A 19,464-nucleotide genomic window follows, 5' to 3' on the forward strand; every position below is an offset into this window, starting at 1 on the left:
ATGAGGCATGAATGACTTTTTTTTGGGGGGGGGGGTAAAATAAGCTGACTATAACACAGGTGGTGAAGTTCAAACAAGTTAAGTGTTTTTAGTGCTAAACAGTGGATCCAATAAGGTTTGTTGCAAGTGAATCTGGCAACTTTGTTGTAGCGCTGTTCAAGTTTAGAACAAGTAAGGCTTATAAAAGTTGGTCATGAGAGGGGTTCCATATAGGAGAGAGGGTATGAGATAATTAGTAGCTAGAGTTACTTTGGCAAAGTTTGTAAATAACTTCTTTACTCTAAATAGGGTACCTAGTTTTGAAAGCTTTTCTTGATGCTATTCTGGATGATGAATTTCAGATTGTTGTCAAATGTCATACTACATAGCTCTATATGTGGGGTAACCTCAGTCAGGGTATTATTTAAGAAAGAAACTTTTAAGTTTTTTTTTTTCATGGAAACTGTATTTTGGAAAAAACAGAAGTAATTTAGTTTTTTGGGGGGGATTTCGTAGCGGGTAATTATCCTGTAGCCATCTTCCAATAGAGTTAAGGGATTCTTGAGTAATTCTCTGAAGATGCATTAGGTCATCAGAAATACATGTTAGGCTAGAACTGTCTACGTACTGTATGAGAGAAGCATGCTGACAGAGTTTATGTAGACTCGTTAGTGAATACATTGAAAAACAATGCTGAGAATGGAGTCCTGTGGCACATCAGCATTGACAGGAAGGAAGTCAGAAAAGATGGACAGTTATTTAACAGACTGGTATACATCAGTTAAGTAGCTGTCAAATCTTAGAAGTTTAAGATGTGACAGGCCAAGGAAGACAGCTTGAAGAGGAGTATTTGGTGAGAGACTGGATCAAAAACGTGAGAGAAACAAGTCTGCCTTTATCTCTGGCTTTGTTGATAGTATCTGTGAAGGTTAATAAGGCCATTGTAGTGCTGTGGGCGGGTCTAAAACCATGTTGTGTGGGGGTCAGGAGCTTTTTCTGAAGGATGTGTTGAAGAAGCTGTTTGTGAATGCACTTCTCCAGAAGTTTTGATAAACAGGATATTATGGTAATGAGTCAGAAATTGTGTTATATCAGATGAGTCCTTTATTACGGGGGGCAATGAAGAATTTTTTCTATCAAGAAGGAATATATGATTCCTTGATAGATCCATTAATTAGAAGAGACACAGAACAGGCTATGGAACTTGCAGCCAAGCTTGAGGAATTCTGCTGAGAGATTATCTGCTGAAGGAAAACATGGTTTCAGTTTAAGTAGCAGCAATTTGAGGTAGGAGGTTGGGATGGGTATTAGTGTGAAATAGGGAGTGCTTACTGTCTGAGGAGAGGGCACGTCAGGATTGTTAGGAGGAAAATCTTTAGTAAAGGTTTTAATGGTTTCGATAAAATGTGTATTAAATTGAGCAGCTATTTTGGACAAATATTATTTGGGGCAGGATTAGGGAGTGGTGGTTGTTCCAGGGTAGATTAATAAAAGACCACTACAATTTTTTTTTAGAGTTAATGTAGTAGATTGTCTTGTCTGCATTAATCTGTCTTTTAGTAAGGCTTTTACTCACTAATGTCCAGATCTGAGGACGCCTCTACAGATAGTGCTCTCCTTCTCATGGTAGAAGGTGACATATCAGAGGTGGTCAGCTTATCCCACGAAAGAATGTATTCTCTGTCACATTATTACTTGCTCTTTAGCAAAGCAAAAGTAATCAAAAACTGAAGCCTGCCACAGCCTCTGCTATGTATTGTAAGCATCAGATTAATGCATCAGGCCTCTCAAAAGCAGCACTGATGGTTCTGCCATTCTAGAGGGTTTTTTTTCCCCTTAAAAAGGGAAAGGTTATCTCCTATTCACTACCCTAGCGGTTCCTGAACAAAAAATGTTGGGATATCCACAAATGGACAGCAGCCCCTGGAATTACAAACAGTCTGATCAGCTGTAGGTGCCTGAGAGAAAGCATCCAACACTGTGATGCAGCATTTAATTTTAATGCTGCCTGGCAAGTCTAAGATACCTTTATCTCAGTGTTGGCCCCTTAAGGGACACCACTAGATAGGGATATGGTGGAAAGACAAGCTGAAGCAATGACTTCAATAATCTTTGCCTTTTTCTGGGGACACAGTAAAAAGCTGTGAACTCAAATGTCATATAAAAATATTTTATTACCAAAAGAACAGTTAGCAGCAAAGCATTCAAGTCCTAAAAAAAACTCTTCCTCAGTGCTTGATACCTTTCTGGGGCAGACAAGGTTGTATATGCCTTATGCTTGCTGCCTGCACAAATTCAGCTAATTTCTTAGCAATTACTTTTTTTTTTTTTTTAAACATTACTCCCTCCACATAACAGGAGCAGCTGCTCCTTGACCTAATATTACACAGGCTCATAAGTAGTTACTAGGCATGTGGACAAACAGACCCATGAGGAGACAAGTACACCTTCCAAACTGTCCCATAGTACTGTCTGACAGCTATATACCTCTTACCACCAGAACCAGGGAGAGATTTAGAAATAATCAATGGCATTTTTTAAAACATTAGTACTATTAACTTGAAAAGTTGACAGAATAGATAATGTGAATTAACGTGCATTTTCTGAGGTAAAAGAAGTCTAACTGCAATTACTGTCATTATTTATGAAGTGTAATTCACTACTTTTTCTCAGAAAAACATACATTTTAGTACGATAAGAAGGGAAAGACCAAAATTTTGAGCCAAAATCAATAAGAACCAAGAGGTATACTGTCTGCTTGAGTAAGTCACTTGCTCAGAGTCACACAGTAGGCAAATAAAAACAAATCAAACCCTGGACTACAGGAAGCAGCTCTTAAACAGCTCACAGCCTTAATCTTCTGATCTAAACAACAGACTGCATGCTTATATTCAGAATCCTTGAGATTTTGCTGTCAGGCAGAAGCACTCTTGCTAGTGACATTTCCTGGGGATGTCATCAGCCTCAGAAAGCTTTTGAAAACACAGCATAAGAAAAAAAAAAAAAAAAGAGCCTAAATGCAAACACTGATCATTGATTCTGCTCTACAAAGACAGAAGAAAAAGATTTCTAATTTCAGTACTTATTTTTATTCATTTATTTATTTTATTTTACATTTGTTGACCGGGATAGTCCGACTGGATGCATGTCCATTTTCAGCGGAGGCCCGGGGAGAAAAGCTCCAAGGGTAAGCAGATACAGCATTACATAATACCAGCATTACATATTACAAACAGACTATTTACAGAGATTACATAAGTAAGCAAGTTAAACAAGTTCCACAGGTTACAGTTAATCCTGAGCACAAGTCAGGATTAAATTAAATTACACAGTAAACTGGTTAACAGGTTTTTACACATTCTAGAGAGAGTTAGCCAGGCTTGATACATTGACATAGCCTTATCACACCTTGGAGGTCACCTGGATTATGCAGACATACAGTTACAATTGCTCAGTGAGTCAAAAAGGAACTAAAAATGGTCTTAGTTGTTTGGAGCATGTGAGAGGCCAGTCCAGCTTGGGGGAAAGGATAAATGTTTTTGAAGTTGGGCCAGATGGTCAAACGTCTGCCTGAGAGAAATTACGCATACTCTTAAGATACTGTAGCAATGAATCTTACAGAGAACAATCTGGCTACTGCAATCAATCTGTAGCCCCCACTGCTATTAAGGAACTTAATACGTAAGCCACATTAAAAGTCACCTGAAAACAAAACTTTCTTTAAAGGCTGTCAAATGGAAAAAGCCCTGCCCCTGCATAGCCTGGGGGAGGGGGGAGCACTCAACAATTCTCTCTATGCCTGCAGAATGAATAATTAAAAGTATGGTGGCTGGCACAGGACAGAACATCCACCTTCCTCACCAAGAATTACAGGTCAGCGGGGGACAACTAACAAATATGGTGTTGCACAAAAAAAAAAAACATATGTTACAAAACAAACGACTAAAAGATCACCAGTTATGTAAGTTAGGAATAAAATGAAAAGATGAAACAGAAAACAGACTATAAACAACTATCAGTTCAGATTCACTGCATTACAGAATACTAAAACTGGTTACTAGAAGCTTCCTACTTCACCCTCGCATATGTTTAAAAAACATCTAAAAATGCAGCCTTTCCATAAGACAGGCAAGATGTAACATAATACAAGACAAACTAGATTTATCTGCATTTTAGTGGAATTGTGTTTACATTTGGGTGCACACTTAAAACAGATAATTTAACAATTACCTGTTTAGAGTCTGGACAAGAAGGCTGTAATCGTAACTCTTCCTTCACCAGTGTGGGTGGCATCTGTAATTGAAAGAATGGCTATTAGTAACTGCAGTCATAACCTTCTGGCAAACTCCATGACAATGTTCTCCAAGAACAAAAACAGGAAAGACCTTTCCTGCAACTTCCTTTGTTTCTCAAAAGTATACAAAGCTGCCAGTGAAAGAAGATTTAATCTACAGCAAATCTACTTGAGTATTCAACTAGCACAATGAAGCTATCCTCTCTCTCAGCCCGTTTTTTCATCCACCCCAAGAACTTCAGAAACCCTCAGTAGATCTGCATTCCATCACTCCCTAACTGCACAACCTCCCACTATGTGAAATAAAGTTTCCTAAAGTCAGACTTGAATCCCAAACCCTCTCACCGCCTCCTGTGCCTCCCCAACATTCTTCAGTTCCACACACCTTTATAACTCCTGATGACGTAACTCTGTTAGTCTCCTATCACCACTTTCACAACTCTCCAGTGTAAATATTCCTTACTGAGCCTTTTCACTTAATCCATATCTCCCAGCTCTGTTGCAACGTTGTTAACTGATGTGTACTAACCTACAGGTGACTTCAGAATAAGCACTCTGTAATGACTAACTACTGGGATTTCCTTTCCAGATACCCTAGCTTGTCACATTTCTGATTTTTTTCCCTTTGGGGACACCATCATCTGCCATGCCACAAAGAGGTGGTGTAAGCTGTGCCAGGAAGGCATGCTCAGCCACTGCACTACTTACTTTGTACTTGCTCAGTGAATTGGGGTCAATCTGCAAGACAGGAAGCAAAACGGCAAACATACAAGAATACACAAAATATGTTCTTGTTCAATATACAGGAAGCTGAGCAACAGCAGCTGTGTCGGAGTCGTTTAGAATGTTCTGCATCTGCGTTAAATAATCAGTGTTGGTCATAATAACCACTCCTCCACCTTTGTCCGGTTTCATAACCCTATAGTCCTTGTTAACAGAAAGTTCCTTTAAGCAAAATAATTCTGCAGATGTTATTGTTGTTGCCACATGTTATCTGTCTATTGTCAAGAAGTCGCCTAATTTGTGTTGTACATAAACGTTCAAAAGCCAACACAGCAGGATGTTGTGGGGGTATAAATGTGCTACTTCTTCTAATTGTAAATAATTGAGCTTCACTGTCAACCCTGTGTTTAGTACTAAAAAATACTTTTGCATGACACACACAGGTTATGTGACAAAGTCACCAACCATAAAGATGTGCCTGATAGAAACAATACGCCAACAGGAATGGTATTACAACACAATAGGTTAGCACCTGAAGTTAAAGATGTTATTTACGGTGCTTGGGAAAGCCTCATCCCTGCAGACTTACACAACATACTTGGTAAATGTCCCACTTTTATTAATAGTAGAGGTTCAAATTTAAAAGACCTACTAGAGAAGACCACCTAGATCCTTTGGACAAAGACCAGCTACTATGGCCAAATGTGGCAATTGCAAGGCCTGTAAATTTATTAATGACGGTCCTTATGTTTGTCTAGGTAATTTTAAGAGAACTTTGAAGAGCCCTGGTTACTGCAACTGTAACACAAGTATGGTCATTTATGCTGCCACTTGTTTATCTTGCCCAGCGTTCTATATAGGTATGACTACCAGGAAGTTGAGACAAAGAATATTAGAACATTACAGGGACATAAAAAACAAGAAAACCACTAATTCATTGTATGTACACACGAATCATTGTTCAAACTTTAAAAAGTTTTTTTTTTGTTACTGACAGGCTATATACAAAGGATTTTGGGGGGACTTTAAAACCATGTTGGAAATAAGGGAATGTCTTTGGCAACTGAGACTTGATGCCAGCAATGCTCCTGGTATCAATGATGCACTATCCCTAGCATGTATTTTAAGATACAAGGTAGCTTGTATATAATATAAAACTATGTAAATTTAAATATTTTAACAGATATGTTTTTTGTTTTATATGGAATGTTTATTACTGCACACACTGCTTTTTATGATGTTTTATTTTGGTTTATTTATTTATTCTGGGTAGCTATTACTTACTTGAGATTCTAGCAAACAAGGTATTGTTGAGCAGGACTTTAAGATTTGGTGAACAGGAACTTTAGGGGATAATTGTTTAATTTAACTACCCTCCTGCTTTTTCATTATTGATTAATCAAGCACTAATTAATAGCTGTATTTAAAGGTTGTTTTTACTGAAGTTAACTGACTCTGAAGATGCCCATGAGGGTGAAAGCGCTTAGTCAGTTCAAGTTGCTGTTTTTTTATTTCTTCATTCATCAAATTGTGGATTAATAAAGGTTTTGTGAGGTTACCTGTTATGTTACCTTAGTGCCTTTTTGTTTACTAGTTGTTTTACATTCTTCCAGGTAAAAACCTGACTAGGATGCATGCTCAAATCTTGTCTCACTCTGCCCTGAAGCCTATCACCACAAATTACAGATGAAAATAGGTAGACAGGCTTAAGAACGGTTCTGAAAAACACTTTCAGAAGAAAATGTAAGTTAACTGCATAGGACACCAGAGCCTTATGAAAAGTAACATATTTCCTTGCAGATAAAGGCTTGCAACTCAAAGATCTCGCAAGCAGTGATGATAGCCATCAAGAAAAGCATCTTCCATGATATGAAATTCACATCCTTGATGGATGCTCATTTTCAAACAGAGGTACTTCCAGGTCTACCGTGAAAGGTGAAGCTGAATGAAGAAAAGAAGTTCTTCAAATTCAGCCGAAGGCACGGCATGGCACTCTAACAAGGCATTGCTTAACTAGTGGGTACTTGGCCAAACATCTGCCTTTACCCAGACTGTGATGAGCACAGACGCCAGAAACAAACATCCTGACTGCGGAAAAATTATGCCTGAAGTTGTAATGGTGCCTGAGGTATGTCCGATCACCTAGAAACTAAATGACTGCTACAGCACAAGATACCTCTATGCACAAATGCAAAATGTTCACCAGTTAACAGGTTTAACAAGTGCTTTTTCTCCACCTGGGGGATGTGGGATATCTGTACTATTCCTGGAAATGGATTTAAAGATCCACAATTAGCACCACTTCAGTGTATATTTAAATGGCTGCAAATACAGAGGGAGTAGTGGTGGTGTTTTGATATTTGCAAAAATAACAGAAAACACACAACTTCTCCTTTGTTGTTTTAGTAATCATTTTATTATTTTTTCAGCGAGTGCCAGAAGTAAAAGAAATTTGACCAAAAGTTTGTAAAAGAATACCTAAAAGCTAGAAGCCAAGAAAACAGCTCACAAATTGAAACTGCTACTGCAATAATAAATATCAGTGGTACTGAATATGATACTTACAGGCACCTACCATGTACTACATTCCCTACAAAAGATAAGGATTTTCTGACTAAACTCCAGAACACAAGAAAAAAAATCAATGAAAATTTTTGAAGACTTTCATTTTAGTCATCCTACAAGTTCATCTTCACACCTACTAACACCTGAAGTCTTCCTACTTGGACAGCTTTTGTCTGGGTTAATTTGATGAAATTATATGAAGCTGTACTGGTATCACAGAAGGATAAAGCTTGTCAAAGACCCAAAGTGACCCCTGCATTTGATTAGCAGCTCTGCAGGGAAGAATGGTATGCCCATCAACAGAGGTTCAAGCCAGGCTTACTCACCACTCCTGGACATGGTCCCTGTTGGAGGAAAGGGACAGAATTATATGCCTGGAGGCAGTCAAGAGACAACATGGGCATGGTCACCCAAACCAGAGACAGTAGCCCTTGAAAGCTACACGTGTTGGTACAAAATAAAAGACTGGTAGAGGGGTACAGACAGCCTCCTCCAAAGAAGCAGGTTCCTAAGTCACCAACCAGGGAAATGGGTTACAAAAATGCTCTCATGGCTGGGATGTCACTTAAGATAGCAAAGTCCCTGAGGTCTGCCCAGATGATGGTCCCTCCAGACAACTCTTGCTCAAGGGAATCTGAGTGAGGAAGTAAATCTCGCTCCTTAAGAATGATTATATTCTAGGCCAAAGAGAGGAGACTTGGTGATCGTCAGGCAGGGGAAGGAAAAGGACCTAGGAAAAAATGCTTTTTGTAAAGCACTCATTTAAACAAATCTAAATATCATTAATGCTTGCAGAAAACCAATAAGCAGAGCACAGTCATCTTCAAAATGGTTACATTGTCACAAACCTAACTTTACACTGATTAATAATAATAGGTATGTTACTAAAATTAATCTCTCTGTAACAGTAGTAATTAGACCTCCACCACCAGCAATAGCTTACTTCATGCAGATGCAACCTTAATTCTGACGTCATGAAATTTTGATAGCTTTGTTCCATTCTACAGACAGATAAAGATACGATACACATGGATATTTGCACAATATTATAACCATTTCTGAAGCTGTACACTTGGGCACCACACATTACTGCAAAGCTTTTCCAGTGTTACTTAAGCTTCCATCTGATACCAGGAAGCACTATTATAACTTTGCTCTAGTTTGGATTAACACAAATATTAAAATATAGCACACTGACAATTCTGGAAAGACATACAAATTTGCTAGTCTGCATCCCATCTGGGTCAAGTCAGGCTTCTAAGTTATGCAGTGAATGGACCACTGACATGCAATTCACTAATACTTCAGGATACACAATGCCATGTTCACTTTAGCCCAGTTATACAAAAACAAGACATAAGTTTATATCTGCAAACCAAATCCAAATATCTTAAGCAGGCTCTGCCAGGTTTGCCATCATCCTGTTTTTTCTTGCAACCAACCTATCAAAGAAAGTATTGTTTTAGACTTGCTTATGTACACTGTTATGACAACCTATTATGCACATTGGAAAAGTAATCAGGCACCCAAATGTAAATATCACAGCACATAACAGAAAACCAAATTAGCAAAATAGTGACTAACAGTTCAATATGCCACCCAAGTGTGTTTCTTAATAAGAAATTACATGTTCATTTTTAGTAGCTTTATAACAGTGATTTACAGTTTTATGACGCTTGCAAAACATTTTCTACCACACAAAAAAATTCACACAGTAGTAACAATGTGCCAATATTATTAATCAGTCAATGAGAAGTACATATTTATGCAGCTGCAAAGCTCTGATAAAAATGATTGCAGTGCCACATACATCTGCTAGTATAAGAGCATGAATATGACATCTTGGATTAATCTACCTATTATAGACTGACAAATGACTGCAGCTATGAGTCAGCTAGATAATATGCTTCAAAGTTAATTTTCCAAGGCTCAATTAGCTGTATGTGGCCTGGCAAAGCACAAGTGGGGAAAAATCTATTTACCAACTTTTGTTGAACAGGAAAGTACAGTTGTGTACACTTACCATAAATGTAGATATTCGAGTGTATTCACTGTGGCAGTCATTACATTTGGGTTATCTGCTTGCAGGTAGCCCTCAGTTGGCATGATTAACAAAGTCTTGGGTCCTGCGTCGGTTGCTGTCCCTTCTTCCATGACGTCAGGTCATCAGGGGTATAAAACATGCAGCCAACGCCATTACATCAGCTTTTCTTGCCCCAGATTTCAGGTGCCCTCCTAATGGGAAGCAATTAAATATAAAAGCACAAAGATATACCTCCAACAAAAAAGCAAATACACCAAGAAGGCTTTTAAGCATAGTAAAGGAAAGTAGAGGTATAGCCAAAAGAAGTTAGGGGGCTAGAGGGAGTTAGGACTGCAACAGTGAATACACTCAAACATCTACATTTATGGTAAGTGTACACAACTGTACTATGTTCTTCGTGTTTCACTGTTGCAGTCATTACATTTGGGTAGATTCCCAAAGCTATGGTTGGGAGGAAGAATTTAGATAGCATTAGGGCCATCTATAAGGCCCTGCAAGACTGCAGTGGCAAAGCCAGCTCTGGATTTAGAGAAAATTGGCAAATGATAATGCTTGGTGAAAGTATGTACAGAACTCCAGGTAGCAGCTTCTATGATGTCCCTGGTAGGGACACCTCTGAGAAAGGCTGTAAAGGTAGATGCAGCCCTGGTGGAGTGAGGTCTGATACCTTGGGGGATAGGTTTTCCATGGTGCTTATAGAAGAAATGAATGCAATGGCTTATCCATTTAGAAATAGTTTGCTTTGAAATAGCCTTCCCCTCTGCCTCTGCAGCAAATGCCACAAGCAGTTGTTCAGATTTCCTTTGAGGTTTAGTCCTGTCCAAGTAGAATCTAAGTGGTCTCTGCACATCTAAGGAATGCAGTATCCATTCCCCTTTATTCTGTGGATTGGGAAAGAAGGTTGGCAAATGAATGGACTGATTAAGAGCCACAGTGGATACCACCTTGGGCATGAAGAATGGATTGGTTCTGAGGGACACCCTGTCCGCATGAAAGATGATGAAAGGCTCCACTGCCATAAGGGCCTGTAATTCAGATACCCTCCTAGCTGAAGTGATTGCTAAATGGAAAGCTGTTTTCCAAGAAAGAAGTTTTAAGTCTGCAGTGGCAGCTGGCTCGAATGGAGGTAGAGTGAGTTTCTCCAAGACAAAGTTAAGGTCCCAGGCTGGGGTTGGAGCTCTCCTGGGTGGTCTCAAATTTCTGGCCCCTCTGAGGAACTGCTTGAGCAGTACATGAGAAAAGAGGAGAGGTTCTGTGTTGCAATACGCTGAAAAGGCTGAGGTGTGAATTTTAATGGAGGAAAAAGACAGGCCCTTGTGAAGCATCTCAGTTAAGTATTATAAAATCTGAGGTAAAGTGGATGCTGCTGTGCTAATCTCTTGAGACTGGTTCCAGGCACAGAATCTTTTCCATTTTTCAGCATAAGATTTTCTAGTACTAGGCCTCCTTGCCTCTAAAATATCCATCACAGGTTTGCTGAGGGATGGTAAAGGAGAGATTAAGTAATTAGCCAGGCTGCAAGGTTCAGTGTTAGAAGCTGAGGGTGCAGAATCTGGTTCTCCTGCAGAGACAGCAGGTAAGGAGTCTGAGGCAGGTGCCATGGAGACAACTGTGACACATTGCGTAGGAGGGGGTACCAATGTTGGCATAGCCAGTCTGGAGCAATCAAAATCATCCTTGGTTTGTCCTGTTTGATTTTTAGTAGTACTTTGGAGAGCACAGGCAGAGGGGGGAAGGCATACACCGATAGGTTTTTCCAGCGGAAGGACAGAGCATCCACTTTCCAGGCTTGTTTGTGGGGAGCCCTTGTACAAAACTTGGTAGTTCTGGGGTGAGGCAAAGAGGTCTATATCTGGGCTCCCCCATTTGCTTGTCAACATGTTGAAAATCCTTGGTTCCAGTTTACACTCGTGTGGGTCCATGAGGTTTCTGCTTAGTCTGTCTACCAGTGTATTTAATTTTCCTGGCACAAATAGATCTTGTAGGTGCACTTGGTAGCTCAAGGCTGTGTTCCACAATGCCATGGCTAGTCTACAGAGGGGGTAAGAATGTGTACCCCCCTGCTTATGTACCACATAACAGTGGTGTTGTCCATCTTTACCATTAGTTGTCCTGGAAGAATGTGGTCCTTGAAGGCTGTCAGAGCATTCTGTACAGCTAACAATTCTTTTTGATTGACATGCAGGTGGATTTGACTTGGGTTCCATTTGCCCTGAAAGCACTTCCCTGCCAGATGAGCCCCCCATTCACAGTCTGATGCGTTTGTTGTTAGGGTTTGGGCGGCAGGGGGTGGTGTGAAAGGTAATCCCTTGTTTTGGTGGCAGGCCTCTGCCCACCAGAGGAACTCTAGGCATAGGCAAGATATGATAGGAATCATTGTTTCCAGGTCTTGAGAATGTGGATACCATAGGCTTTTTAGATACCACTGTAGTTTCCTCATATGCAGTCTTGCATATGGAATTAGAAGAATGCAGGAGGCCATGAACCCCAAGACTTGCAGTATTTGTCTTGCAGATAGCAGGTTTTTTGTGGCCACTTGTTTGAAGCAGGTTGTCAAATTAATTTGTTTCTCTGGCGTGAGGTAAGCCATCTGGGAAGCTGTATTCAAGCTTGCTCCCAGGAATATAATTTGTTGACAGGGTACCAGGTGTGACTTCTTTTCGTTTATGGTGTAACCCAGACAAGTTATAACCCTTTGTACAAAGGCCAGATGATTCAAAACTATGTCCTGGCTTTCTGCCTGAATTAGACAATCGTCCAGGTATGGGTATAGTTGAATATTTCTTTGCCTGCAAAATGCAATAACCGGGGCTATGCACTTTGTGAATACCCTGGGCGCAGTAGATAAGCCAAAGGGCAGTGCAGTGAACTGACAGTGTGTGTAGCCTGCTTTGAAGCGTAGGTATCTTCTGCAAGAGTCCCTGATTGGGATATGCTGGTATGCTTCTTTTAAATCTAGTGTTGCCAACCAGGCATTTTTGCCTCGCATAGGAAGTAATTGGTGAAGAGTCAGCATCTTGAATTTTGGAATCTCCAAAAAGGTGTTTAGAGTAGACAGGTCCAGGATAGGACGCCATGAACTGTCTTTTCTGGGTACCAGGAAAAGTCTCGATTAAAAACCTTGTCCCTTTTCCTCTTCTGGTACCAACTGAATAGACCTCTTGCTTAAGAGAGAAAGTACTTGTTTTTGGGCCTCTGCACACTGATTTGGGGGTAGGTCTGGCCACCCGCTTGGTGTTGGCAACGTGTGGAAGTGAAATCTGTATCCCTGGGACACTATATTTAAAACCCATTTGTCCTGGGTAATGAGTTCCCAATTATTTGCATGAAGAGCAATCTTTCCCCCCAAAAGGGGCAGTCAGTTGATAAGTGCTTGGAAATTATAAAAGGAAGTCACTGAGACAGTTTACCATAGGGGTGAGTCGTCTTATTCCCAGATTTGGAAGTGGAGGCCCCCCACTGCTTAGTTCTCTCTGTCCCCTGGGACTGAAACCCGGGGTTTTTGCTGTGTTTGGGTTTGGCTCGAGAAGACCTGGAAGTTGCTGGAAAGGACCAATTCTTATTGGGCCAGTGCCTACTAAATATATGAGGCTGAACTTGTTTGCATATATTTAGCTTTATCTTCCATCTTTTTAAGAACTTCCTCAGCCTTGTTGCTAAACAGGCAGTCCTGATTTAAAGGAGCATCCAACAATTTAGTTTTAACATGATCGGGCAAAGATTGCTCCTTAAGCCAAGCATGCCTTCTGAGCACAGACCCAGTAACAGCAGCCCTGCAAGAGGCCTCTACTGAATCAAAACCACACTGCAAAGTATGTTTTCCAACTTTTTCAGCAGAATGCATTAAATCCTGTAATTCTTTATTTTCCACACAGTCAGGAATCAATATCATTTTCTGTTTAAGCAGTCCAATAACATGTTGCTGATACTTTAACATATGAAACTGGAAGTTTAAAGCCCTAATGGCCAAGGTTGCTGAAGTGTAAACCTTCTTACCCCATCTATCCAGTGCCCTGGAGTCTCTATCAGAAGGGGTAGGAATTTTTGCAGTAGAAGCCTTAATGCCCTTGGGCCCCTGTGAAATAGTCTCTGGATCTGCAATAGGATTTTTAAAAAGGAACTTGTGGGACTCAGGGACCCTGTAATACCTATCAGGTTTTCTGGGGGCAGGAGGCAGGAAATCAGGGGCCACACTAGATTCCCAAAAAGCATCATCAACAATGTCTAGTATAGGAAGAAAAGCTAAAGGCCTATGCTGAGGTAGGAGAAGGAAATCCCTATGCCTACCTTTTTGAATCAGAAAAATCATGGCTTTCCCAGTGGAAATGCTCCCTTAGAGTATGTAAGGTTTCCTCAAAAGAAAAATCCACAGGAGGGGAAGCAGAAGGAATGCAGTCCTCTGCATTAGAATCTTCATAAGTAGATAAGGGCAAATCCAGATCATCAGAAGAATCAGAAAAAAACAGAATCCTGATCAGAAGATTCATAATCAACTTCAGTCATAGTCCTCTTAGAAGGGGGGGGAGGGGTTGGCTACCCCTGATTACAGTTATTAGATCTTCAGCCATTCTTATTTGTTTTTTAGGCATAGATGCCTGAGCATGTGGCCTGGGCGTCATTTTTTAGGCATGGATCAAGATTTAGGCCTAAGTAAAGAAGAAGGCGTCGGTTTAATATGCAAGTCTGTAGGCCTGAATACATCCTCAGAAGCCGGTGCCTGCACAGCGGCTCCGGACCCATCCAAGGCAGAGACATCCGTGGGTTCCATAGTTGAAGCATCTCGAGGCATACCAGACTCCGAATGGGTCTCAGTAGAGGCCTGCGAATCAGAAGTAGCGGGTATCAGGGGCTGCAAAAGCGCCTCACTGAGTACCGGCGAACTGGCGACTGGCTTAGGAGAAGCGTTGTCGGCAGTTTTGGACCTTGGCGGCCTGTCTCTGTCTTTATCTTTGCATTTTTTTCGGAATCACGGTAGTCGGATGGCTAACTGACGACATTTCTGGATAATTAAATCGAGAACCGAAATATTTAGAGGTGAAAATATACATAAGATGGATAGTGCACTGAGTAAATAAAGCACAAAATCGACAGCAAGGTACGTCGTTGTCAGGGCCTAGGCAAGGAATACAGTACAAATGAAAATCTTTATGAGGTATTTGCTTTCCACAAGTAATGCAATTATTAACTTTTACTGACATCGGGAAGGAGCAAGAAAACGTTTCCCCAATGGGGTACTTAGCTTTAGTTGAAGACTTCGGTTCTGAAACTCGAAAACGAAAATTTCAGGAGTCGGCACCGCACAGCAAGAAAGACTGATGTAATGGCGTCGGCTGCATGTTTTATACCCCTGACAACCTGACATCATGGGAGAAGGGACAGCAACTGATGTAGGACCCAAGACTTTTGTTAATCAGGCTGACTGAGGGCTACCTGCAGGCAGACAACCCAAATGTAATGACTGCAACAGTGAAACATGAAGATCATCAAGACCATCTTTCAAACTATGGGTAGAGGAAGGTATTCTGTGTGTGCATATGCTCAAAAGATAACTGCGGATGTGAATAAGAAAGGGTGCAGTCTTGGTCATTCCAGCATTCATCAAGTGTCTAATACACTGGTACACAGCCTGCATCGACCTACTTGTTTGCAATACATGTACTAGGGTAGTAAACTGCTAAATGATGGGTAAAGCAGAGGACCCCACCTTGTACAGTAAAGCAACACAGACTGGCACTGAAGGACTTATTTGCCTGTAACCTTAGCACGAATGGCCATTTATAAGAATATACTGTATCAGCACAGTTTACAATGCTACCACTATACTTCCCCAGTGACATTAACCTCTTCAAAGTAAATTCAGCAAGGATGTTTCATTGTTTTTATTTTCACCTTTCACCCCACCCCCTTTACTTTAATAAGGCTAACATTCTGGGAGTGGGGGTGCCAAACAGAAGCACTTCCCAAGGTGCCAGCCGATCTTGGTACAACTGCACACTGATTTCCTGGACCACTGCTACCGTCCACCTTTCTTACTTGTATAGAAACATTTTAAATATATATTAAAGCATCAATTATGCAAAACAATACAAGCACAAAAACAGCAATAATTTCAGATCAAACCTAAAATGATCGAAAATTGCAGCTCTGAAACTGCACAACAATGGGGAAATGGCAAATTTCCTACCCAGCTGCAATGCAATCTCCAACAGAAAGCAGCCAGCAGGCTAAAAGACACATAGAGGATTCACTTTCCTGAGTGTTCACTCTTATTTAGCAACATAAAAAGCATCTTCTCTTCCGAGGTTTCTTGGTTACGAAATTCAACTACACACTTACACACACACACACACACACAAGTATATGTGTTTATGTATATATGTGTATGTGTGTGTGTTTGTGTTGTGTATGTATTTTTATATATATATATATATATATATATATATATATATATATATAAAATCTCTCTCTCTCTCTCATATATATATATAATCTATATGTGTGTGTGTGTATGTGTGTATATATCTCTATACAAACATACAGACGGGTATACTGAATTAAAGTATAACATCCAAACTTTGGCGATCAAGTTGACCACAAAACATTGACAATGGAAATGTTAACATGTTACAATGCATGCGCTGAACACATGCAATATTAAACATGGAAAAAAAGCCCACAGGGAAACATTTTTTTGCAGGAAGACAAGCCCCCTACCAACCCACACCCACTGCTAATTACACTTTCTAACTCTGAGATCACACAACATCTGGGAAAGGACATACTCCCTAAGCCCAAAAATTCTGTGATCTCCTGCATCTGTCTACCACCTGCTTAGGTGAACACATTTTTATTTAACTAAACAGATGCCGACAATATTCAGCACTCCCTTGTGTGCGAGTGTCTCTCCTGTGACGGTAATCATACATCTGTATTTACATAGATATACATACACACCAGCTGTTCTCCCAGTAATTATGCCTGCAACCTTCTTGATGCCATGCACTACGAAATCAGGCAGGCAGGCACTATGGATGCAGGCAGGCAGAACAACAGTTAATGCACAGGATTAAGGTTATGGGCTGTGTATAACCTGTGTCTTGTAAAGCGGGATTTGATTCTGTCACTCTTAAGCTACCAACAGACTAACTCTAAGTCAAATAACCTAACCTGATGGGCACACTGCACTGAAGACCGTAGTTGTGCACATATGCAGATCTTCCCATCACCTGGCTGACAGGTATAGGGTAGTGGCACATTACAAAAACTGAACAGTCACGCAGATTTTTTTTTTGACATTCTGCACCCTTGGCTTGTTCAGGCATCAGCAACTTACTCTTGTGATAGCAATCCAGGGCCAGTTAAGACACATGGAAATATAGTAGAACCCCTACAGTACCCTGTAGCATGCAACATCATTAAATTATTAATGCAAATATTAATATACAATACTTATGCCTAAATGGACAGAGACTAATTACAGTCTGTGTATCCATCTATGTAAAGTCATGGCTGCCACTTTAGCGAGTTCCCTGCAACACACACTTCAACAGTACTTACTAATGGACAACAGCATGTCCATTTTCATCTAATTATAGTAATAATTCTTAATGTACGACTACTGAACAACAAATGCAGACATGATGGCTTTTATACTTATCAGGAGCTGTACTGTGGGTCAGGAAGAAAGATAATTTCATGTATGGATCTGAAAGCAATCCTACACTAACCAGAAACTCAAGAAAGGGAGTTCTTCAGGCAAGCTCAGCTTCTAAAACAGAATTAAAATATCTATACAACTGCAATGTGCAACACCAATAGTCACTTCAGGTTGTGGGCAATGTTGGCTTTACTCAAAACTGCATAGCCCTCACAGGTGAAACATACTGGTTACGGGTAACTACTGCACTACATTGTTGGTACAATAAAAAAATGATGAGGTGAAGGTAATCTATTCATTGTCAAAAATGCACATGACACAGTATAACAGATCTACAAACCTCTGTTTTTTCTAAGTAACAAACAGCACTCACCATTCAACAGTGTGAGCTGCTCAATGTAAAATAAAGGCAAAAAACGTCAATCAGTCTGTGACTTGATCTTTTCATAATAATGGAAAATGCTGATAAGCGTGCAATGAAGTCTCATTAGGGGTGTTAAAGATCACAGTTTGCTTAATGAAGAACTATTCCTATTTTCTTAAAATTTCTACTGCAGTGCACTGAACTTCTTTTGGCTCAAGCTCCCAGAACCTTAAGTGGCTCTGTGATATACAGGGATAGCACCCTAACTATGACCTATCTGACCCTTCAATTAGTGACCCTGGCAAAGAAAGAGCAAGCTGTCTCAGAGAAAGAGGCTGAGGGGCACACTTTGGAAGTGCACCTCCTATTAATGAACACCACCAGACACCTAATGGTAGCTGTCGGCTTACAAACTGGGGTAGGGCTTCGTGGGGGGGGGGGGGTATTGGGATACATCACCATTTGAAACAAGTAACATTCTAATCCTGCTCCCACTGTAAATTCCAACCTTAAAAATGTCTCAACTTTAGCAATCAGACAAAAAAAAAAAAAAAAAAAAAAAAAAAAAAAAAAAACAACAACAACCCCTTTCCTCCAATCTCTTACACAGTGTGCCTACTTTCATAGGTGCGTACTAGGCTAATGGCCCTGGAGCCTTTACAAACTTAGTCCATAGGATTACCCTGACATCGTGCCACCCAACCTTATTTCTCAGTGCCTCTGTCGAGTAGAGCCACTGGAGTGATCCCCAGGGTGAATTTTCTATTTCCCATCCACTCATCAAGGTTTCTCTTGAAGAGGGCCAGTGAGGTGCTCTGTTTGACATGTATGGGAAGTCTATTGCGTAGCAATTGCAGTCTTTGGGTTACGAACCTGTCCCTCCAGCATGTCCTGTTGATTGTGGTAATGAGGTTGAGGTCACTGGAGCATGTGGTGCAGAGGTATTGGAATTCTTTAGATGTAGCATGTGCTAACAGAGCTGGATCAGACATGGCTTTACATGTCAGGCAGAGATTGCCTCTAAATAGGCGATATGAGACAGAGAATAGTTGGAGTTTTTTGAGTCTGTCCATATAGGACAAGTGTTTAAGGCCTAGGATCCTCTTTGTGAGGTACTTTTGCGGCCTCTCCAGTTGTTGCAGGTGTCTAGTGAGGTACATGCCAAATGGGGCATTGTACTCTATGACGGGCCTAATGAGGGAAGAGTAAAGGGAGACAATGACCTCTTTCTTCCTGGATGAAAAACCCTTAGTAATGAGATGTGCCACATTGAAGGACTTTCTGACCACAGTGGCAATGTGGTGGTCAAAAGTGAGGTTACTGTCAACCTGTGTTCCCAGATCTCTTATAACATCATCTGTACTCAGTGGACTACTATCAATGTGGTAATTCATGGGAACCGGGTTTCTTCCAAAGGGGATGACAACACATTTTTTGGCATTGAGCTTAAGGCCATGGTTCTGACACCAGTCATTGGTCTAAGTGAGGCCTTTCTTGTAGGATGTTAACATCACTTGGGGAGTTAATAACAGCTCCCAACTTGCAATCGTCTGCAAACTTTGTCAGCCAGGGACCCCTTGTGTTGGCCTGGACTTCAGAGAAGTAGATACCAAACAGGAGAGGACCCAGGACCAAACCCTGTGGGACTCCACTTGTGACTGGTCGGCAGTCTGATTTGGAGTCCACTACTTTCACACTGTGGGTTCTGTGAGCCAGTTTGCAACCCACCTAATGATATAGGGGTTGATGCCTAGCTTAGTGAGTTTTTCTATGATTCCTGAATGGGGAATGGTATCAAATGCCTTGGCTAGATCAAGGTAGGCTGTATGAAACCACCT

The 19,464-nt window shown here is 40.7% G+C and overlaps 1 protein-coding gene across 7 annotated transcripts in view; it reads right to left on the minus strand.

Moving 5' to 3' along the window:
* Window positions 1-19,464, minus strand: part of BRD9 (bromodomain containing 9) — a 748,767-nt gene that overhangs the window by 160,710 nt on the left and 568,593 nt on the right. For all 7 annotated transcript variants that reach the window (XM_044065138.1, XM_044065137.1, XM_044065136.1 and 4 more), the window contains one exon: window positions 4,210-4,272. In XM_044065138.1, the coding sequence (XP_043921073.1) occupies window positions 4,210-4,272 (63 nt within the window). The remainder of the gene's footprint in view (window positions 1-4,209; window positions 4,273-19,464) is intronic.

This window comes from Protopterus annectens, chromosome 3.part0 (genome assembly GCF_019279795.1).
Source record: "Protopterus annectens isolate FY-2018-M chromosome 3.part0, PAN1.0, whole genome shotgun sequence".
NCBI classification, from domain to species: Eukaryota; Metazoa; Chordata; order Ceratodontiformes; family Protopteridae; genus Protopterus; species Protopterus annectens.